This window comes from Oncorhynchus masou, chromosome 15, assembly GCF_036934945.1.
Source record: "Oncorhynchus masou masou isolate Uvic2021 chromosome 15, UVic_Omas_1.1, whole genome shotgun sequence".
Taxonomy (NCBI): Eukaryota; Metazoa; Chordata; class Actinopteri; order Salmoniformes; family Salmonidae; genus Oncorhynchus; species Oncorhynchus masou.
The window spans coordinates 37373259-37397213 of NC_088226.1; the positions used below are offsets into that span (position 1 = coordinate 37373259).

Sequence of the window (23955 nt, forward strand, 5' to 3'; positions counted from 1 at the left end):
TTGTTTGTCACTGGCCCCCACACACACACACACACACATACCCATTGTCAAAGTGGAATTATGTTTTGAGAAGTTTTTACAAATTAATGAAAAATTAAAAGCTGAAATGTCTTAAGTCAATAAGTATTCAACCCTTTGTTATAGCATGTCTAAATAAGTTCAGGAGTAAAAATGTGCTTAACAAGTCACAATAAGTTGCAATGACTCACTCTGTATGCAATAATAGTGTTTAACATGATTTTTGAATGACTACCTCATCTCTGTACTCCACATGTACAATTATCTGGAAGGTCCCACAGTCGAGCATTGAATTTCAAACACAGATTCGACCACAAAGACCAAGGAGGTTTTCCAATGCCTCCAAATGGTAGATGGATAAACAAAAAAGCAGACATTGAATATCCCTTTGAGCATGTTGAAGTTTTTAATTACACTTTGGATGGTCTCTTAATACACCCAGTCACTACAAAGATATAGGCGTCCTTCCTAACTCAGTTGCCAGAGAGGAAGGAAACCGCTCAGGGATTTCACCATGAGGCCAATGGTGATTTTAAAACAGTAGTTAGAGTTTAATGCAGTGGTCACCAAACTTTTCTGAGTCAAGATCACTTTCACAGTCAAAAAGCAAGCTGAGATCTACTATTCCATGGGTCAGAAGTTTACATACACTAATTTAACTGTGCCTTTAAACAGCTTGGAAAATTCCAGAAAATGATGTCATGGTTTTAGAAGCTTCTGATATGCTAATTGACATAATTTGAATCAATTCGAGGTGTACATGTGGATCTATTTCAAGGCTTACCTTCAAACATAGTGCCTCTTTGCTTGGCATCATTGGAAAATCAAACAAAATCAGCCAAGACCTCAGAAAAACAATTGTAGACCTCCACAAGTCTGGTTCATCCTTTGGAGCAATTTCCAAACACCTGAAGGTACCACGTTTATCTGTACAAACAATAGTACACAGGTATAAACACCATTGCGCCACGTAGCCGTCATACCGCTCAGGAAGGAGACGCCTTCTGTCTCCTAGAGATGAACGTATTTTGGTGCGATAAGTGCAAATCAATCCCAGAACAACAGCAATGGACCTTGTGAAGATGCTGGTGGAAACAGGTACAGAAGTATCTATATCCACAGTAAAACGAGTCCTATATCAACATAACCTGAAAGGCCACTCAGCAAGGAAGAAACCACTGCTCCAAACCCGCCATAGAAAACCTGACTACGGTTTGCCACTGCACATGGGGACAAAGATCGTACTTTTTGGAGAAATGTCCTCTCGTCTGATGAAACAAAAATAGAACTGTTTGGCCATAATGACCATCGTTATGCTTGGAGGAAAAAGGGGGAGGCTTGCAAGTCGAAGAACACCATCCCAACCGTGAAGCACGGGGGTGGTAGCATCATGTTGTTGGGGTGCTTTGCTGCAGGAGGGACTGGTGCACTTCACAAAATAGATGGCATCATGAGGGTGGAAAATATGTGGATATATTGAAGCAATATCTCAAGACATCAGTCAAGAATTTACATCTTGGTCGCAAATGGGTCTTCAAATGGACAATGACCCCAAGCATACTTCCAAAGTTGTGGCAAAATGGCTTAAAGACAACAAAGTCAAGGTATTAGAGTGGCCATCACAAAGCCCTGACCTCAGTCCTATTAAAAATGTGTGGGCAGAACTGAAAAAGCATGTGCGAGCAAGGAGGCCTACAAACCTGACTCAGTTACACCAGCTCTGTCAGGAGGAATGGGCCAAAATTCACCCAAATTATTGTGGGAAGTTTGTGGAAGGCTACCCGAAACATTTGACCCAAGTTAAACAAATGCAAGGCAATGTTACCAAATACTAATTGAGTGAATGTAAACTTCTGACCCACTGGGAATGTGATGAAAGAAATAAAAGCTTAAATAAATAATTCTCTCTACTATTATTCTGACATTTCACATTCTTAAAATAAAGTGGTGATTCTAACTGACCTAAAACAGTAAATTTTTACTAGGATTAAATGTCAGGAATTGTGAAAAACTGAGTTTAAATGTATTTGGCTAAGGTGTATCTAAACTTCCGACTTCAACTGTATGCTATAGTATGAAGATGAAATTGACAATATTTAAAATAGAAACAAATACAAGCACCATGTCCATAGCATATCTATCAGCGACACTGATTATCGATGGGGTGAGTGTTAGAACTAATTTTCTAAAATCTGTAAGGAACTATAATAATTTGAATTGTTGTAAAACAAAATAAAAATGACTTTGTGGACTTACTATGTGAGGTAAAGAAAAAATGAGTGAGAAGCCCAGCTGGGAACATTCCTACATTTGGGATTTGAAGCAGGCCAGGTACTAATATGCGTGATCAGACACGCGCTCCGTCACCAGTAACAGGACAGAAAAACCAGACACATTCTCATTGCTCTCATGAAGCGCTTACATGATGGTAAGAAGTAAACCAAAATAAACCAAAAAGGTTGGGAACTCTGCAAACAACGTTTCCACTCTGAGAATGAGAACAATAAATTACTGTAATTAATACATGCATTAACATAAATGCATGTAACCGAGTGACAGGGATTAACAGTAAATTGCCTGTTTTGCGAACGGTACGCTACCACATGGGCACTCTTAAAAGTGAATTTCCGGCCGACACTGTAGCCTAGATGGCTATTCTACTTTGCGGGTATAGGAGGGCGGCAATTTTTGGGGCCTCGAGCTATGGAGGCATATCAACCAGGACCGGCCTGATCAGCGTTGATTAGTCTATAAATTAAGAAGAGATTCTGTATCAAATTATACCATGCCAAATTGGAGAGGATTGGCGCATTGTCCATTTGACACAACATTAGCGCATATACAGTGGGGCAAAAAAGTATTTAGTCAGCCACCAATTGTGCAAGTTCTCCCACTTAAATACTTTCTTGCCCCACTGTATAGGCCTCAGAGCCAGAAAAACCTTGTCATCTGCTGTTGAATAATTAATGAATGGTCAGACACATCCAACCTTATTTTTTAAAGAAGATGGATGTAATTATTTACTAGCAAGCAATTAAAACGTGCTCTACATCCCAGCGCATTTTGCGGATTAGCTGCTTGCGCATCAAAGGTCAATTGGAAAGAAGAGGAGATATAGAATGTTTAATTGACAGACTAAGTTAGCAAAACAATGACTTGTAATCATTAGTAAACACTTACATTATTAGGTATGGATGATCTCCGTGAAAATAAAGTTAAGAAAAAATTATCCTAAAATGGATATTGGCCTATTCCATAACTGTCAATTACACGGTTATTCATTCAATTACCGTCACAGCCCTAGGGTTTTCCCTTGTGCTCAAATGTTGTCACGTATTGTTTCATGTCATCACATGTTGAAATGTTTCATCCCCGTGTTACATTTATTTCACACGTGCTCACCATGTTGTCACGCGTTATCGCATTAACGTCACGTAAAAGCACACGCGATCACGTGAAAATCATGTGGGTTTTCGTAAGGGGTCTCTCTCCTCCCTCTGTCACATACAGACTTGGTCTTTCTTTCTCTCCCTCTCTCTTTCTTTGATTTACAGTCTCTCTCTCTTACCCTCTCTCGCTCTCTCTGCCAAAATATGTGGCTGGATTTGAAGAGTTCCCTTCTGTTCCTGCAGCTTGTGACTCGCTTCCTGATATACACACACACACACACACACACACACACACACACACACACACACACAGAAGTGCCATTTTCACACACCCACTCTCCACAACACCACATTCCAGCATGCTCTGAAAATGCCTTCAGTGTCCACCACAACAGCGGTTATAATTTCAGATCTCACCAGTCCAGTTAGCTGAGATTACACGTCTTATTTTCCTGGTCATCTGCCAGTGGCCTCCCATCATAGTGCCAAGATCACAGGAACACACACTGATGAAGAGGATATATTTTACATCTGAAATATTCCAAAATTAGAGACTTGGCTAGGTATCAAGCCTCCTTACCTTACCTCCCCCCTCTTTTCCACCATACCCATATCTCGTTCCCTGCTTCCTTCCCTCACTCCCTCCAAAAACTATAGGCTTGGAGAGCTATCAGGTCTCCGGTACACTCTTAGAAAACCATATAGTGGAACCATATAGTGTTCGTCGGCTTGTCCCCATAGGGGAACCGTTTTTGGTGCTAGGTAGATCCCTTTGCAGAGTTTTATTTTTATTTTACCTAGAACCCTTTGCAGTTTTCTACCTAGAACCCATTGCAGAGGTTTCTACTTAGAACCCTTTGCAGAGGGTTCTAGCTATGGTAAGATGACATGAAAATAGAGCTCTTTGGCCACGCACACCAGTGGTAGTTTTGGGGATGAAGAACAGAAGCGTATGCAAAAAATCTGGTTATCTGTACAATAAAGCTAATATATATATATATATATATATATATATATATATATATATATATATATATATATATATATATATATATATATATATATATTAGCTTTATTATACAGATAACCATATATATATACATACAATACACTGCCGGTTCACTCAGGCTCCTTTCTATTCTCCTCACTGCTTAATAAAATCACAGAAAATATGACACTGAACAAAAATATAAATGCAACAATTTCAAAGTTACAGTTCATTTAAGGAAATCAGTCAATTGAAATAAATTCATCAGGCCCTAATCTATGGATTTCACATGACTGGGAATACAGATATGCATCTGTTCATCAGCTGTCCGGGTGGTTGGTCTCACATAAATCCTGCAGAATAAGAAGCCGGATCTGGAGGTCCTGGGCTGGCGTGGTTGTGAGACCACTTGGACTTCTGCCAAATTCTCTAAAAGGACATTGAAGTCAGGTTATGGAAGATACAGTGGCTTGTGAAAGTATTCACCCCCTTGGCATTTCTCCTATTTTGTTGCCTTACAACCTGGAATTAAAATGGATTTTCGGGGGGGTTGCATCATTTGATTTACACAATATGCCTCCCACTTTGAAGATGCAAAATATTTTTAATTCTGAAACAAACAAGAAATAAGACAAAAAAAACAGAACTTGAGCATGCATAACTATTCACCCCCCCCAAAAGTCGATACTTTGTAGAGCCACATTTTGCAGCAATTACAGCTGCAAGTCTCTTGGGGTGTCTTTGTGAGCTTGGCACATCTCGCCAGTTGGGATTTTTGCCCATTCTTCAAGGCAATAACTGTTCCAGCTCCCTCAAGTTTGATGGGTTCTGCTTGTGTACAGCAATCTTTAAGTCATGCCACCTATTCTCAACTGGATTGAAGTATGGGCCTTTCCAAGACATCTAAATGTTTCCCCTTATACCACTCAAGTGTTGTTTTAGCACTATGCTTAGGGTCATTGTCCTGCTGGAATCCATCCCAGTCTCAAACCTCTGGAAGACTAATACAGGTTTCCCTCAAGAATTTCCCTGTATTTAGCACCATCCATCATTCCTTCAATTCTGACCAGTTTCCCAGTCCCTGCTAATGAAAAACATCCCCACAGCATGATGCTGCCACCACCATGCTTCACTGTGGGGATGGTGTTCTCTCGGGTGTTGAGAGGTGTTGGGTTTGCGCCAGACATAGCATTTTCCTTGATGGCCAAAAACCTTATTTTTGTGTCATCTGACCAGAGTACCTTCTTCCATATGTTTGGGGCATTTCCCACATGCCTTTTGGCGAACACCAAACGTGTTTGCTTATTCTTTTCTTTAAGCAATGGCTTTTTTTCTGGCCACTCTTCCGTAAAGCCCAGCTCTATGGAGTGTATGGCTTAAAGTGGTCCTATGGACAGATACTCCAATCTTTGCTGTGGAGCTTTGCAGCTCCTTCAAGGTTATCTCTGGTCTCTTTGTTGCCTCTCTGATTAATGCCCTCCTTGCCTGGTCCGTGAGTTTCGGTGGGCGGCCCTCTCTCGGCAGGGTTGTTGTGGTGCCATATTCTTTCCATTTTTTAATAATGGATTTAATGGTGCTCCGTGGGATGTTCAAAGTTTCAGATATTTTTTTATAATCCAACCCTGATCTGTACTTGATCTGTACTTCTCCACAACTTTGTCCCTGACCTGTTTGGAGAGCTCCTTGGTTGTGCTCCTTGCTTAGTGGTGTTGCAGACTCTGGGTCCTTTCAGAACAGTATATATACTGAGATCATGTGACACTTAGATTGCACACAGGTGGAATTTATTTAACTAATTCTGTCACTTCTGAAGGTAATTGGTTGCACCATATCTTATTTAGGGGCTTCATAGCAAAGGGGTGAATACATATGCACGCACCACTTTTCCGTTTTTTTGTGGGTTTTCTATTTTCTATTTTGAAACAGGTCGTTATTTCATTTCACCAATTTTGACTATTTTGTGTATGTCCATTACATGAAATCCTCATAAAAATCCATTTAAATTACGGGTTGTAATGCAACAACAGGTTATAAAACAAAACACCAAGGGGGTGAATACTTTTGCAAGGCACTGTAAATGTCCATTCAATTCTCTGGCAACAGCTCTGGTGGATATTCCTGCAGTCAGCATGCCAATTGCACACTCCCTCAACTTGAGACATCTGTGGCATTGTGTTGTGTGACAAAACTGCACATTTTAGAGTGGCCTTTTATTGTCCCCAGCACACGGTGCAACTGTGTAATGATCATGCTGTTTAATCAGCTTCTTGATAATCCATCCACCTGACAGGTGTGGCGTATCTTGGCAAAAGAGAAATGCTCACTGACAGGGATGTCAAAAGAATTGTGCACAACATTTGAGATATTTTTATTTTTGTGTTAGGACATTTTTGGGATCTTTTCTTTCAGCTCATGGAAGATGGGACCAACACTTTACATGATGCATTTATATTTTGGTTTAGTGTAATTTGAAATACAGAAAGCATGGCAAAGACGTACAACTATGTCAGTTTAAAACATTAAATTATAGCTGTCAAGTCATTGCATCATATCTGCCTGGGCACACAGTGGAAATGGCTTGCAGTGATGACCGAGGCTTAAAGACTGTAATAGGCTACTGATGAGTGGTGAGCTTTCTGGTGCCAGAGGCTGCCGGGGCATCACCCAGGTGGGTGCTACTTGTTGGTAGTGGAGGAGTGGCTACAAAGTCAAGCGGCTATGCTACAAATGGCTGTCTGTGTCGGGCACGGCGAGGTGCGCTGCTAAACAACGGCTTCCGAAATTGTCTGATCCTCGCCCGACGACTCCCTCCTGGCTGTGACCGTTACGCTTCATCCCTGTGACTGTGCTATTTCCTTCCACCGCTCAGGCCGTTGACGCTATGAGAACAAACTGCTTCAGTAGACAACCTGATTTTGAACGGCTTTAATTTACCTGTTTAATTACTTGCATGTGCTGTGTAAGTAATTCCGCTCTTAGCTGGCAAGTACGGCCTACATGCAATGTAATAAAACTGCTACGACTGCAGTGTAAACACAGACATGGACATGCACGCGTGTCCACACACAAACACTCACACAAAATGTCAGTCGCAGTGGTGTATTAATAACGCCATAATACCCCATTTTTTTTCATGTTTAGTCTTTATAGAGGCGGTTTCTTTTTTTTTCTCATTCTCTATTTTCCCCAAACAGTGCGGTTGTCCAGTCCACAGGAAGTCTCCCACACCACCTCTAGCACTCTCATCCGGCCCTCCAGCACTCGTTTTGTGGCTAGGTAAGCACTTTAGTACACACACACACCCTCTGCTACCTGTACATAATTGCACAACTCTATGTTTTCTTGATTGTGTGTGTTCTGTCTTCCAGTCGTGCGGTTCAGAGGAGTCTAGCCATCATCAGGCATGCTCGTCAGAAGAAGTCCCAGAAGCAGTACTGTATGTACTACAACCGCTTTGGCAAGTGTAACCGTGGCAACACCTGCCCTTACATCCACGATCCTGATAAGGTGGCCGTCTGTACCAGGTAACACACACACCCACACCTAACATGCACAGATCTCCTCAAAACCACCTGTACAGACTGTGTGGGCTCTCTGATTGGCTGCTCTGTGATCTGATGACTCTTCCCATTGGTTCCTGCAGGTTCCTGAGGGGTACCTGTAAGCAGACAGGTGGGACCTGTCCATTCTCCCATAAGGTGGCCAAGGAGAAGGTGAAACTATGTGACACACACACACACACACACACACACACACACACACACACACACCATCCTTGAGGTGAGAGTATGTGAAACGACAATGTCTCTCTCACACCAGCTGGGCTGGAGTGTACTGTGTAGTTAGTCAGTTAGCGTTTGCCCCCGTCAGGTATATAGCCAGGGAGGAGGTGAGAATATGGTGTCTCACACACGTACAGATCTGCAAACATTGAAGGATTAATGCTAGGGGGTAGGGAAAGAGATTGCATTAGGACCGACTATTAGTTTACCAACCAGACATAGATATGGAGACATGTCACATACAATATGTGGTTTTTAGAGTTATGGTTGGTGTATAGAGATACAGCTAGAGTCCTCATTCACTCGATTGGCACAGCTCCTGTCTCTGTGCTCTCACTGGCAGTATTAAGATATACACACACACACACTCCCACTGGTAGTGTACACACTCAGAGACGTGACCTGATTCTATGGTTAGGGGGGTGCATGTTGAAAGGAGTCGGTGGTACGGGCGATGGGGGTATCATGACCAAAATGGTGGTCCCTATCCCAGGTCTCAGATGTCCCAACATGGTTTACACCTGAACACGTACACCTTAATAGGCATGGGTACAGAGAGTATGGCATGAGTACACAACCCCTTAATCAACTAGAAGACACACCTACACACAGCTGGTTACACATACCCAATATGTTAAAGGTCTGAGACACATACACACACACCTGAACTGGATAAATCACAAATAGGTCAGAAGTATGACTCTTATTTCTAAAACTGTTTAAAGTTGGTGCCAATTGGTACCATGCCAATTGCATGCTCCCTCAAAACTTGAGACATCTGTGGCATTGTGTTGTGTGACAAACTGCACATTTTAGATTGGCCTTTTATTGCCCCCCCCCAGCACAAGGTGCACCTGTGTAATGATCATGCTGTTTAATCAGCTTCTTGATATGCCACACTTGTCAGGTGGATGGATTATCTTGGCAATGGAGAAATGCTCACTAACAGGGATGTAAACAAATGTGTGCACAACATACTGGAGAATTAAGCTTTTTGTGCATATGGAAAATATTTTATTTCAGCTCATGAAACATGGGACCAACACTGTACATGTTGCGTTTATATATTTGCTCAGTATAGATCATTGGCTGCATCTTTAACTTCTGTTAAACGACTCCCTCTCTAACAGAGAAAGAGTACAAACTAAAATATAATAATCACATGTTTAGTACTACCAACAGTCAACACAATGGTTCATCTTTGATTATTAATTCTGCTTCATAGCTACTAATTACATAGTTGCATAGTAATGAGTGTAGTTAAAATGTCTCATTTGTTTATCTGGCCCCATAGCACAGAATAGGGTCATGTAGTGGAGTTTAACTAGGTGTTTAACGAGGCCAGTCCGTATAGGGTAAAGGAAAGTGGTTACACTGGACAGGGAAAGATGTTTTTCTTTAGACAAACAACCCACAGACAGGTGTCCTGTCCAGCCTCGCAACCCAATACGCACGCATACTAGTAGGGACTGGGGATAGACGAGGAGCCCCAATCCTGTAACCCCCCCAGAAATAACTCCTGAAACTAGACCCTCTGTACTGTACCCCCCACCTCCGCCCGTCCCCCCTTCCTACCCCCTCAGGCCCTGGCGACCGTAACTCGTACACACAGCCAGCACATAAACGCATCATGATAGCTCGCTGGACAAGCTGCGGCCTGGATAAATATTTCTGTAGCAGTTAATTAGGTAAAACTGATCCCATCCCAACGAGCCGCCCTGATTCTCTCATTGCCCCCCCCCTCCCCCCCCCCGGCCCTCTCCGTATAGCTCTCCCTCTCCTAGCTCCTTTTCCCTTGCTCTCTGTCTCGCACCTCTCTCTACATGGTGTATATTTAGACTGGCCTGCACCACTCTTACACAGCGTACCTTACTCACACACAAGAGGACATTTCACACCTGCATGCAGGTTGTCACGCGCACACACACACACACTCTCTCTCTTTCTCTGTCAACTGCAATTAAGGCCATTTAACAGCAGAGGCAGTGACAGATTGTAGAAGGCGGGACCTATTTGAATGGTGGATTGGCTTGTTGACTTTAACTCTACATCTGACTGTGTTTTCTCTAGTATGCTGTGAATGGACTTTCTTTCTCTTTCTGTCTTGCCTCTCTCGTTCCCTCTCTCAATTAAATGTTCAATGCCATTGAAAATGCTTTATTGGTGTGACATTTGTATGGAGAAATTGCCAAGCAGAGATTGGTAACAACAACTTCTCTCTCTCTAGATGCCTGTGTGTTCGTACTTCCTGAAGGGTATATGTAACAACAGTAGCTGTCCCTACAGCCATGTCTATGTGTCCCGCAAGGCTGCTTTGTGCCAGGACTTCATCAGGGGATACTGCCCTCAGGGAGAGAAGGTATGACACACTCTTAAGAATACACACACACACACACACACACACACAATCAGTCAGTCAGTCCCACACACATGTATGTACACAAACACTCACATACACCTTCTCTCTCTCTCTCAGACACAGATACTCTTTCACACACACGTACACACAGTCAGTCAGTCACACACGCATGGGGACAGACACAAGCATTATCTCTTTCTCTTTATCATGATCTGATGACCTATGGTAGAGAAGGTAGATATACCCAGTGGTGTGGTGGAGGGTATACGCCGTTTACCCACTCGGTGGGCATTGCGTATTTAAGTGATATATGCCCGAGAAGCCGGTGTTTGGAGGATAGATTGGCACGGATGTTGTTTGGCCCGAGGCGAAGTCCCTTCGAGGGGCATTATTACTTTTACACGACGGGTTACCAACATATTCAAATAACGATTGACATATTTTCATTAAAAACGTTATTTTGATGAATGCGTTCATCCTTCCACAAGATACAGTCCCGAAACAAATCTACTGTAGGGGGGCTACCCAAGCCGGCTGGTCGTTCGTTCTATTGGTTCGGTTGCCAGAGACGGGACCCAGTCGTTCAGTCTTTTTGTTCTGTATAAATGGACACGACCCAGTCGTTCGTTCTAAATGTTCCTTATCCCTCGCTTGCTAGCTAGCCAACTACGGTTAACTTACAGTCGCGTCAATCAGTGCAGACAGAATAACAACAGCATCTGCATTTGTTTAAGCTGTTTTCAAGTGACATTTATTTGGATATATCCATAACAATGAGCTAATGAGGCACGATTTCGCCTGGCGTAGAAAATGTGCTCTCTTGTTATGACACTGTTGTTCAGAGGAGCTAGCCAACAACATAGCTAACACAAATACTTCAAACGGAAGCTGAAAATACCTTTTTTCAATTGACATTTCTCCTGATCCCTACACGTTCATTACTATGGGACAGTTGGAGATCGAATTTGAATATTGAAACATTGTTGCAAATGTCAGAGAGACAGACTACGTGGTTTATCTCCGCTGTGAGAAAACTCAAATGTTATTCCAAAAATGTGAGATAATGCCTAGATGCTTTTTATAGTAGAGATCAAGTTTATAACTTCCCTGCCTGGGCTGATGAGACAGTGGATTGCGCAGTCAGATTGAACAGAGTGAGTAGGCATTTTAATGTCATAGATTTAATCGTTGGTAATTTGTGGAATAGACACCGGCTGCAGTGCGCTTGTAATCAATTAACATTCAGGATTAGACCCATCCGTTGTATAAACGAATGTATTAATCCACCGAATGCGTATCAAAGTAGTGTCGTGGTAGGTTTACGCCAGAAACTATTGTCTTTTCACATTTTCAGCACAGCAATGTGCACACGGCAGTTGGCCTAGAATGTTCCAAAATGCAATTTGCAGGAAAACACAGTTCTAAAATACACACCACACATGCGAGCGATTTCATGGACCGTGATGGAAAACTCCATCTCATGTGCTACAGAAACACCACTAACCAAACACATATATTAAAGGGTAACTACACTCAAACATCCTTGTGTGGTTTAAGCAGTGTTGTGTACTTAGAACATCCAATTTGGTTGTTTTCTATTTTTAAAAAGTGTGACTTTGAGAGCCAAAACCTGAACAGAAAAAACAAACCTGTGAATTTCTGACTCAGTTGACAGCCTCATTTATATGTTTCAAAAGTAGGCCTACTATTAGACTACTTGCACAGTGCAGCTTGGTTTGGCCTGACTTTGAAAGACCAAAATGGGATGTGTCATTTTAGGTCATTCAGAGTGTATGTCGCTGTTTCTCAAATCATTTTTCACAAAGTGAACCTTTCCTTTGTGGACCGTTTGGGAAATGTTTGGCAAAATGTTTGGCAAAATGAGTGTATACCCACTTCTCCCGGCACCGCTACACCACTGGACACACCCTCGTGGACATACTCTTCACACAAACATATGAACTGTCCTCCAAAACAGCGCTGGGTATGGAGGGGACAGCTGTTGAGAGTGAGGGCTTGTCAATAGTGACATAACTCTAGTGTCTGAGTGACACATTGAGGACCAGAGGGTAACAGTGCACGGCCACACAGACACCCCCCCCAAAAAATGTAGAGTTCCCATACACTCTCTGTTTCCACATTCACCGCTAGTACCCCTCCTGTCCTCTCTTTCCGTCTGTCTCTGTCCCTACCAATCATATATATCTGTTCATCTATCCCCTCCCTCCTATAATCCTCTCAGTTGTTGTTTATGAGTGTCTGTGTAGCACATGCTTTTTCACACTGTCAGGCCTCATTTATATATAGCATGAGGATATATAAAACCAAAGGGCATTCATATTTATTCTATTAGCTGAAGTGCTTAGGTGTGTGTGTGTGTGTGTGTGTGTGCTCGCGTTTGTGCTTGCTAGCTGGTGGCTGTGGGAGGGATAGCAGGCAGTAATTACAGATGGAGGAAGTGCTGAGGATGGCACTATGGGGCAGGCAGGCAGACACTCCAGCAGTTCAGGGGTTAACCCCCGCTTCCATCTCCATCCTCTTTTCTCGTTCCATCTCTCGCTTTGTCTCGCGCTCACTATCCCTCCCTCCCTCTCTCTTTTCTATCTGTCCCCCCCATCACTACCTTCTCCCCCTTTTCTACTCTTTAGCGCCTGTCTCTCTCGTTTTATCCAATTTGGACCCTCTTGGTCCCTTTCGCCTTCTCTCATTCTCTTGATCGCCCACCTTTCTCTTGTTTCTCCATCTCCACCACTCTTTCAACTTCCCTTCCTCTCCTTTGAACCCCAATCCACCCCCCTTCCGTTTCCCTCTCCTCTACCTCCCTCCCTCTTTGCCCCTGTCTTCTACCCCTCCCTCCTTCCATCCCTGTAATGGTAAATGTGCTGACTCGTCCTGGTTTGGAACGCAGTGGAGAGAGAGCTCTTCTAATAGACCTAAGACGTCCCAGCATTTCTTAAATCAAGTGGAAAATGATTAACTTGGTGTGGAATGAAGATGTTCTGTCCGCTTTCACTTTTTTTATCTTCCGTTTCTTGGCTCTCGCTCCCTTTTCAGTGTTTTATGAAAATGAGAATGTATTTGACTGCTGGCAGTTGAATCTTAGTAGATTTGGCATTTGGCTCAGTTTTCCCTCTCCTTACGCTGGTGTAAGGGGTGCGTGTTGGTGGCAGGGAAGTCAGGCGCAGGAGAACAAACTTGGTATAAATGGAGTCGTTTAATAAATGCTGACAAAACTCCAAAAAACCAAAATGTACAAAATAACAAAAGTGGGTACAAAAAACCCGTCGCACACCAACACTAAATAGCACATCACATACAATCAAACAATCTCCGACAAGGACATGAGGGGAAACAGAGGGTTAAATACACAACATGTAATTGATGGGATTGGAACCGGGTGTGAAGGAAGACAAGACAAAACCAATGGAAAATGAAAAATGGATCAGTGATGTCTAGAAGGCCGGTGACGTCGACCGCCGAACACCGCCCGGACAAGGAGAGGGACCGACTTCGGCGGAAGTCGTGACAGTTGGAGAAGGGCTGTAAATACAGTTGGAAGTCTTTGTATGGTCCCATTCCCTGGTCTAGAAACGACCACTCTAACCCCTGGGCACATCTTGGTTGGATTGGTTAAAAACAATGTAAAGCGTCTTCAATCTGCACCTCTGCTCTCAGACTCTTGAATTATAACAGACTGATACCATAAGAGACACAGGCTTTGCTAAATTTGGCGATCAAATCAAAGTTTGTCACGTGCGCCGAATACAACAGGTGTAAACCTTACAGTGAAATGCTTACTTACAGGCTCTAACCAATGGTGCCCCAAAAAATGTGTGTTTGTAGGTAAGTAAAGAAATATAACAACAGTAGAAAGACATTTGAAAAAAAGAGTAGCAAGGCTTTATACAGACACCTTTTAGTTAGGCTTATTGGGGTAGTATGTACATGTAGGTATGGTTAAAGTGACTATGCATATATGATGAACAGAGAGTAGCAGAAGCGCAAAAAGAGGGGTTGGCGGGTGGTGGGACACAATGCAGATAGCCCGGTTAGCCAATGAGCAGGGGCGGCACACAATGCAGATAGCCCGGTTAGCCAATGAGCGGGGGGGGCACACAATGCAAATAGCCCGGTTAGCCAATGAGCGGGGGCGGCACACAATGCAGATAGCCCGGTTAGCCAATGAGCGGGGGGGGCACACAATGCAAATAGTCCGGTTAGCCAATGAGCGGGGCGGCACACAATGCAGATAGCCCGGTTAGCCAATGAGCGGGGGGCACACAATGCAAATAGCCCGGTTAGCCAATGAGCGGGGGCGGCACACAATGCAGATAGCCCGGTTAGCCAATGAGCGGGGGGGGCACACAATGCAAATAGCCCGGTTAGCCAATGAGCGGGGGCGGCACACAATGCAGATAGCCCGGTTAGCCAATGAGCGGGGGGCACACAATGCAAATAGCCCGGTTAGCCAATGAGCGGGGGCGGCACACAATGCAGATAGCCCGGTTAGCCAATGAGCGGGGGGGGCACACAATGCAAATAGCCCGGTTAGCCAATGAGCGGGGGCGGCACACAATGCAAATAGTCCGGGTTTTCAGGAGTCTTATGGCTTGGGGGTAAAAACTGTTGAGAAGACTTTTTGTCCGAGACTTGGCACTCCGGTACCGCTTGCCATGCGGTAGTAGAGAGCACAGTCTATGACTGGGGTGGCTGGGGTCTTTGACAATTTTTAGGGCCTTCCTCTGACACCGCCTGGTGTAGAGGTCCTGGATGGCTGGCAGCTTAGCACCAGTGATATACTGGGCCGTACGCACTACCCTCTGAAGTACCTTGCATTCGGAGGCCGAGCAATTGCCGTACCAGGCAGTGATGCAACCAGTCAGGATGCTCTCGATGTTGCAGCTGTAGAACCTTTTGAGGATCTCAGGACCCATGCCAAATCTTTTTAGTTTCCTGAGGGGGAATAGGCTTTGTCATGCCCTCTTCACGACTGTCTTGGTGTGTTTGGACCAATCTAGTTTGTTGTTGATGTGGACACCAAGGAATTTTAAGCTCTCAACCTGCTCCACTACAGCCCCATCGATGAGAATGGGGACATGCTCGGTGCTCCTTTTCCTGTAGTCCGGACGATGTTTACGTTAGGGCATGAAAACATATAGCATTACGGTGTGACTTTGTGAGTGTTTTGGTTTGCCGCCTCAGAAAAGCGAGATAAGTCTAAGACCTACACTAATCTGACCCCTAGGGTGCAGGAACATGGGTGTGAGAAGGGCAGGGGGTCTGAGTTTGGGAGTTAGTGGTACTGGCTATAGTGAGGGGTTGGGGGTATAGCGGAGAGAGAGGGGCCTCTTCGGGGAGAGGAGAGGGGTACCCAGACTGGTTCATGGCTGAGGGGACCATGGGGTGAACTAGAGTCCAAACTGTTCCTGGAAACAGACCCCCACCCCTAACACACACGCATACCCCTTACCCCCACCCTCACTCTATTTCTGGACCAACCTGCTCCAGGCTGCCCCCCACACACCAGATGCACACAAACACGACTCGCACCCCATAGTGAGTATAATTAGCTTTTCTGACAGGTGGGAGGGATCAAATCTCCCTCAGAATGAAGTTACCAATTTACGCCCATATTACACTGTCACACACACTCTCACTGTCACACACACTCTCACTGTCACACACACTCTCACTGTCACACACACTCTCACTGTCACATACACTCTCACTGTCACATACACTCTCACCAGACCTTCATCTGTATACTCACTCAGGCACACACAGTGCTCTTAAGATGACCACGTTCAAAACATTAGGAACATGACAGACTGACCAGGTGAATCCAGGTGAAAGCTTATTGATGTCACCTGTTAAATCCACTTCAATCAGTGTAGATGAAGGGGAGGAGACTGTCAGAGAAGGATTTTTAATCCTTGAGACAATTGAAACATTGATTGTACATCTGTGCAATTCAGAGGGTCAATGGGCAAGACAAAATATTTAAGTGCCTTTGAACGGGTATGGTGGTAGGTACCAGGCACACCGGTTTGAGTGTGTCAAGAACTGCAACGCTGCTGGGTTTCAAGAATGGTCCACCACCCAAAGGACATCCAGCCAACTTCACACAGCTGTGGGAAGTATTGGAGTCAACATGGGCCAGCATCCCCATGGAATGCTTTTAACACCTTGTAGAGTCCATGCCCCAAGGAATTGAGGTTTTTCTGAGGGCAAAAGGGGGTTTAACTCAATATTAGGAAGTAGGAAGTAAACAACTTGTTTTTTACACTCCGTGTAGTAACTAACAGAGCAGTCTCAAACTGTCTTCTCGGGGTATGTTAACCTCCTGTGTGTTTCATATAATAAGTGGTATTGGTCTGTCCTCTCCTCCAGTGTAAGAAGAAGCACACCCTGGTGTGTCCAGACTTCTCCAGTAGTGGCTCCTGTCCTAGAGGGACCCAGTGTAAGCTCCAGCACCGTCAGAGGGCCAAACGCACCGCTCCTAACCCCAACACAGGCCCCTCCGCTGCCCCGGCCAAGAAGGCCCGCACCAAGAGGTCAAGAACAGGCCCTCTGTCAGAATAATTAAATGACAAAGTGAAATGAATTAGATACAATTTATATTTAAAAAATGTAATAAAACAGAGCAAATAGATTACATTACAAATTGAAAACTGGCATTTTGGAAAATGCATAGGCAACAACCATAAAACAACACTGTAAAAACAGACATTAATTTATATTGCCAGATGTGCACAGATTATATTACATTTCGATGTCAACAATGTTTTCTAATCTCCTCCTTTTCCACTTCCCCCTCTACTCTCTTCAGGCCTAGCCTGTCAGTGGTCCTACCTGATAACCAGGCGGCAGAGGGTTCTGCTCAGGCAGATCCAGGGACACCCTCGTCTTCTTCCTTGGCTCCTCACAAGACCAAGCTCCCGTCGTTCATCTCCCTCTCTAGCTCCCCCGAAGACACAGACGCCCCGGACACGCCCCCTGCCGACGGGGCAGAGGTCACAGGTGAGAGGTCATACAGTGACCAGGAAAGTTAGTCTAGTTCTGAGTTGTGTCTTACAGAGGTCAGGAAACTGCCTCTATGGTCGCCATGTTGACTCCTATGACCTGGAGGGGTGGGCTCATCAAACAGTGCATTGGAAAATTCTGGTAATCATTGTGAGCACTGTGATTCTTCCAACTGACCCATGTTTTTAAAACATAGCTCAGATGTCCCACTGCTAATCGAGGAAAGATGGTGAACGGATTTATTTTTTTTTTTTAAATCAAATCAAGATCCATTCAAATTATTTGTCACATGCTTCATAAACAACAGGTGTAGACTAACAGTGAAATGTTTACTTAGATGATAAGCAGTAGCAGCAGTGTGTGTGATGAGTCCAAATATTTAGTGCAAAATAGTCAATACAGATAGTCCGGTTAGCTATTTGGTTAACTGTTTAGTAGTCTTATGGCTCGGGGGGTAGAGCTGTTTAGGGTCCTGTTGGTTTCAGACTTGGTGTATCGGTACCACTTGCCATGCCGTAGCAGAGAAATGAAAATGTTTAGTGACTTCCTCTGATACCACATTGTATAGAGGTCCTGCATGGTAGGTAGCTCAGTCCCAGTGATGTACTAGGCCATACGCATTACCCTCTGTAGCACCTTGTATAGAGGTCCTGCATGGTAGGTAGCTCAGTCCCAGTGATGTACTGGGCCATACGCATTACCCTCTGTAGCACCTTGTATAGAGGTCCTGCATGGTAGGTAGCTCAGTCCCAGTGATGTACTGGGCCATACGCATTACCCTCTGTAGCACCTTGTATAGAGGTCCTGCATGGTAGGTAGCTCAGTCCCAGTGATGTACTGGGCCATACGCATTACCCTCTGTAGCACCTTGCGGTCGGATGCCAAGTAGTTGCCATACCAAGCAGTGATGCAGCCAGTCAAGATGCTCTCAATGGTGCTGCCGTATAACTTTTTGAGGATCTGAAGGCCCATGCCAAATCTTTTTAGCCTCCTGAGCGGTAAGAGGCGTCGTCGTGCCTTCTTCATGACTTTTGGTGTGTGTGAAGCATGTTAATTCCTTAGTAATGTGGACACTGAGGAACTTGAAGCGCTCAACCCGCTCCACCACAGCCCCATCAATGTGCATAGGGGCGGCCCTCCATTTCCTGTAGTTCGGGATCAGTTGCTTTGTCTTGCTTACGTTGAGGGAAAGGTTGTTGTCCTGGCACCACACCATCTTCGTCGGTGATCAGGCCTACCACCGTTGTGTCGTCAGCAAACTTAATAATGATGTTGGAGTCATGCGCAAACAGGGAGTACAGGAGGGGACTAAGCATGGACCCCTGAGGGCACCATTGCCATTGGGTAAATATTAGTGGATGAGGAAATAAGGTTTGGGAACGCCCTGATATTGGGGTACTTAAGTACTTTTAGGAGGTTGATACTGGTTGCAGTAGAAGGTAATATTTGAGTATGATAATACTTAGCTGGAAGTGTAATGGTGCTTAGTGGGAGAGAGGTAATAATATTTAGGTTTGGGGCAAGAGGGAGGCACAGCTGGGCTCTCTGTTGACAGACTGACAGATAGAGGATTAGAAGAGGGCCTCCCTCCCCCGTCACCCTCCCTCATTCCCCCTGTCGGCCTCCCCCCGTCGCCCTACTCTCTCTTCTATGTCCACCTGCCTCTGCCCCTCCCTGACATAGAGGAACCCTCAATCACACACTAACACACACATTTACTCTCACTGTCCAGTCGTGAAGAAACAGACAGACACCACAAATTAACTTACCACTTCAATTCTCTTTCTATTGCCCTCCTTCTCATATTATCTTTCAGTAACGGTACATTTTAACAATGTCGACATTTTGCTTGAAAGAAATAAACAAAATCTGTTTCTACCTAATACTAAATAGTACCTTGCGGTACCAGTACATGATTCAATAACTCCAAAAGAAAGTGTTAATACACTACTATGTTATTACCATATTACCATTACATTTCTAAGTAAATACCAGGAAGACGGCGACTGTAAATTACACCAGAACCTTTCTCTCACTTTCTCTCCATCTGTCATCCCTCTCTCCCTCACTCTGTCATCATCCCTCTCGCCATGTCTGTTTCGGTTCATATTTAGTCTCTCTTCTCCAGGAAACAACTATAACCTTTCACCTTTAGCTGCCCCTGTGTCATCTGGACATCCTGCATGCCACTCCCTTACTGCTAGCTACCATGACACGCATATATATACCTCACACACATGGAATCCCTCTTCTCCTTCATCTCGATGTATCTTTCTCCCTTTACATGGACTATGGAACTCAGTCTCTCTCCATCTATCTGCCCCCCCCCTCTCTCTCTCCCCTGTGTCCCCCCTCTTCCTTCTCTTCTCTCTATTCTCCTCCTTAACCCTCCCTTCATCCCAGCTTTAGTATGTCTTTAAATCCTGCAGAGGGTATTGCCTGCATCATTGGTTATTCCTGTCTGGGTTAGCTGCTGTAGCACATGCTGACTGGGGTGTATACGTGTGAGTGTGTAGAGCCAGGGATTATATGGAACCAGGGCTCCCTTCCTGGAACACAGCAGTCAGAGCTCAGTCTATAGCTGCTGTGGTGCCCAGTGGCAGTCTCCCATGGGCACGGAAGGCTATTTTAATGTATGGGTACAGTGTTAGCAGGGTACAGAGCAGCTACCAGTCACAGCAAAAACTCAGTATATACAGACAAAGAGGAACAATGAGGCAGACCATATACAGTGCATTCGGAAAGTATTCAGACCCCTTGACTTTTTCAACATTTTGTTACATTTTAGAGTAAGGCTGTAACGTATTAAATTATTTTTTCCCCTCATCAATCTACACACAATGCCCCATAATGACTAAGCGGGAACAGTTTTTTAGAAATGTTTGCAAATGGATTACAAATTAAAAACGTAAATACCTTATTTACATAAGTATTCAGACCCTTTGCTATGTGACTCGAAATTGAGCTCAGGTGCATCCTGTTTACATTGATCATCCTTGAGATGATCAATGTGGTAAATTCAATTGATTGGACATGATTTGGAAAGGCACACACCTGGTGGCAGCATCATGTTGTGGGGATGTTTTTCAGCCACAGGTACTGGAAGACTAGTCAGGATCGAGGGAAAGATGAACGGAGCAAAGTACAGAGAGATCCTTGATGAAAACCTGCTACAGAGCACTCAGGACCTCCACCTGGGTAAGGTTCACCTTCCAACAGGACAATAACCCAAAGCACACAGCCAAGACAACGCAGGAGTGGCTTCGGGACAAGTCTCTGAATGAGTGGCCCAACCAGAGCCCGGACTTGAATCCGATAGAACATCTCTGGAGAGACCTGAAAATAGCTGTGCAGCGATGCTCCCCATCCAACCTGACAGAACTTGAGAGGATCTGCAGAGAAGAATGGGAGAAACTCCACAACTACAGGTGTACCAAGTAGGGCTGACCCCAATTAGTCGACTGGTCTATTGTTTGGTGGTTAGGTTGTTGGTCTACCGAGATTGTTTGAGTAACAAATATATACAGTACCAGTCAAAAGTTTGGACTAATCCTTCATCCAAAAATGTTGTCTTAGGCTGCATGACGGTGTGAAGCAATTGCGGCGCCTCCAGAGGCACGCAGAGGCCAAATCGAGCACCGTACCGCATCGCCATGCGCCTCCCACATTTCTTTAACAATGCGGAAGGCTCTCTACAGGTCCGCATTGACATGATTGGCTGACGGTAGGTGGGGTTAACATCTTGTATGAACACACACTCACCTTGACAACAGCTCCACGAAGCGCAAGAAGTATGCTGAGGCCATATCAACGTAAATGCTGCCTTGCCAACGCAGACGACAGATTGACCATGCGCTCAGATGCATTTCTCTCTCCAAATTGCGCTTTCATTTGGATTTGGATCAACTACATGACAATGATTGTGACATATGAAGATGTTGTTATAAATTAAATTAATCTGTTTCACCAAAATGTGCATATGAAAACCATAACTGTCGCCCTCGTGAGGCATTTGTCTTATTTCATCAAACCGTAAACTTTAAGCATCAGACAGGCTCAATGCATATAGGTGATTTTATTCAAACATAGGGTGTATCTCCATATGGAAAAATACACGTTTAAAAATGTTGACCAATAGATTGGTCGAAAGTCCAGACGACTTTCAGTCGACCAATATTGTTTTGTGTCCTACTGCCAAGAAGACTCAAGGTTGTAATCGCTGCCTAAGGTGCTTCAACAAAGTACTGAGAAAAGAGTCTGATATTCCAGTTTTTCCTGTTTTTGCTTTGTCATTATGGGGTATTTTGTGTAGATTGATGGGGGGGGGGACTATTTAATCAATTTTAGAATAAGGCTGTAACCAGTGGTGTAAAACTACATTAAAGTACTTAAGTCGTTTTTGGGGGGTATCTGTACTCTACTATTTATATTTTTGCATTTTACTGGGTGACTTTTACTTGAGTTTTCTATTAAGGTATCTTTACTTTTACTCAAGTATGACAATTGAGTACTGTTTCCACCACTGGCTGTAACGTAACAAAATGTGGAAAAGGTGATGGGGTCTGAACACTTTCCGAATGCATTGTACACACACACACACACACACACCATACACACACACTTAGGCACACAAACACACAATCTTCCTGAGACACAGCAAGTGGTCAGTTATACACACACACAGACCACCTTCAACTCTGTGTCCAGTGCAGTTAAGTGTTACTAATGAGCGCTGGTTTATCCCTCAACACACACACAACCTCACACACACACACTCCCCACACCCCTGTGGCTTGTTAAGGGTGGAAAGAATCCAAACAAGAATCCTCTCCACTGGGGCTGTTGCAGTGACTGTATGACTGCCACACCAGCAGTCATGACCATAGTAAAATTCCATGTGACCATTGAGTCACGGGAATCTCCTTTCATGCACTCTGGACATGCATTGGTAGTATCCGATTCGCTAACGGCCATCAGGTCCTAATGGACTGGTACTCAGGGCTCTATTGTCCTTCTAACCACTCTGACATCAAGTCACATCAAACACTTATCATCAAAACAGTATCATGCTTTTAAAACTCACCTCACTGTGATGATCAATTTGAAGAAACAAGTTCCAAAGCAGTTTGAAACTGAGTGTAAAACATGGTTGTTGTGGATGTTTCAACACAGTGAAACGGACAGCGCTTTCTAAAGGTGATGATTAATTCAAAACAGCCATGTGCATTTTAGAGCTGATGCATAGGCTTATGAGCCCAAGTCTGGGAGAGAAAAAAAAAAGTAATTAAAATGGATTTTGCTGTTATACAATATATAGCCTACCCCATATTACACATTGCAGAAAAACATAAAGCAAAACTGATTTAAGATGTTTTTGGTACATAATTGGTTTAGCCTATACTCCAAAATTAAACAAATTTGGGAAATTTGCTTTTGAGTGTGGACTGTATTAGTATGTATACTGGTTGGACTGGTTACCTTATGCTACGGTCCAAAAGTTCTATCCACGAGTCTGGGAGAGAACGTACTGTATAGCCAGCCCTAGGCGATGCTGCCGGTTCATTGATTGTGCAGGGAAGCTTACAGTGAATTTGTATTTGATTTTGAATAGCCTAGTAATGGGGATTTTTTTTTTTTTTTCATAAAGCGAAAACATGTTACTATCGATGTTCCCGAACAGATATCACTTAGTTTCCCAAGTTAAGCACTGAGTAGATGCAGGAATAGGGTTGAAGAGCACATGTCATACAGAGTGTGGGTGGGATATTACCTGCGGTGCAGCGAGAGCATCATGCTCCTCTAACATTGGTTGATGTGTGGAGTGAAATAAGTGTTTCTTATTTATTTCTCAGCTGCTCATATTAAGCACAACTTCGCTATCAAACTGAAGTTGTGTATCCGGCGTCATTGATCAACAAACTAGCGGGAAAGAGTGAGGCCTCCATTTGCTGTATGACTACATAAACATTAATTACATTTTTTTTGCCCATGCCCCTGTCCCTGCCCATTTTTGGTAATGGGTCACTGAATCAAAACTAATTTTACGTATTCGTAAAGACGAGATTAAATTGAGAATAGTCTGATGGGTAAAAATGTGATCACTTGATGGGGGAACGGCTGTGCAGCCTGAGGCGAGGAACAAAGCGCAAGCTTTTTTTCTGACTTTCTCAAATCATCAATTAGCCTATAGTCACATCATGCAGCCCATACCGTGCATTCGGACCTCTTGATGTTTTTCAAATTTTGTTACGTTATTCTAAAGTTGATTATATATATATTTTCCCCTCAATCTACACACAATAACCCAAAATGACAAAGCTAAAACAGTTTCTTTTTTTTAAATCTAATTTATGAAAAAGGTGGAAGGTGAACCTCTGCCCCAGTCTGAGGTCCTGA

The 23955-nt window shown here is 44.0% G+C and overlaps 1 protein-coding gene across 2 annotated transcripts in view; it reads left to right on the forward strand.

The window, feature by feature from the left end:
- The window catches only part of LOC135556212 (zinc finger CCCH domain-containing protein 3-like), an 83812-nt gene that overhangs the window by 57560 nt on the left and 2297 nt on the right, over positions 1-23955 (forward strand). For both annotated transcript variants that reach the window (XM_064989220.1, XM_064989219.1), the window contains exons 6-11: positions 7590-7671; positions 7764-7919; positions 8039-8108; positions 10405-10536; positions 16927-17090; positions 17366-17556. In XM_064989220.1, the coding sequence (XP_064845292.1) occupies positions 7590-7671; positions 7764-7919; positions 8039-8108; positions 10405-10536; positions 16927-17090; positions 17366-17556 (795 nt within the window). The remainder of the gene's footprint in view (positions 1-7589; positions 7672-7763; positions 7920-8038; positions 8109-10404; positions 10537-16926; positions 17091-17365; positions 17557-23955) is intronic.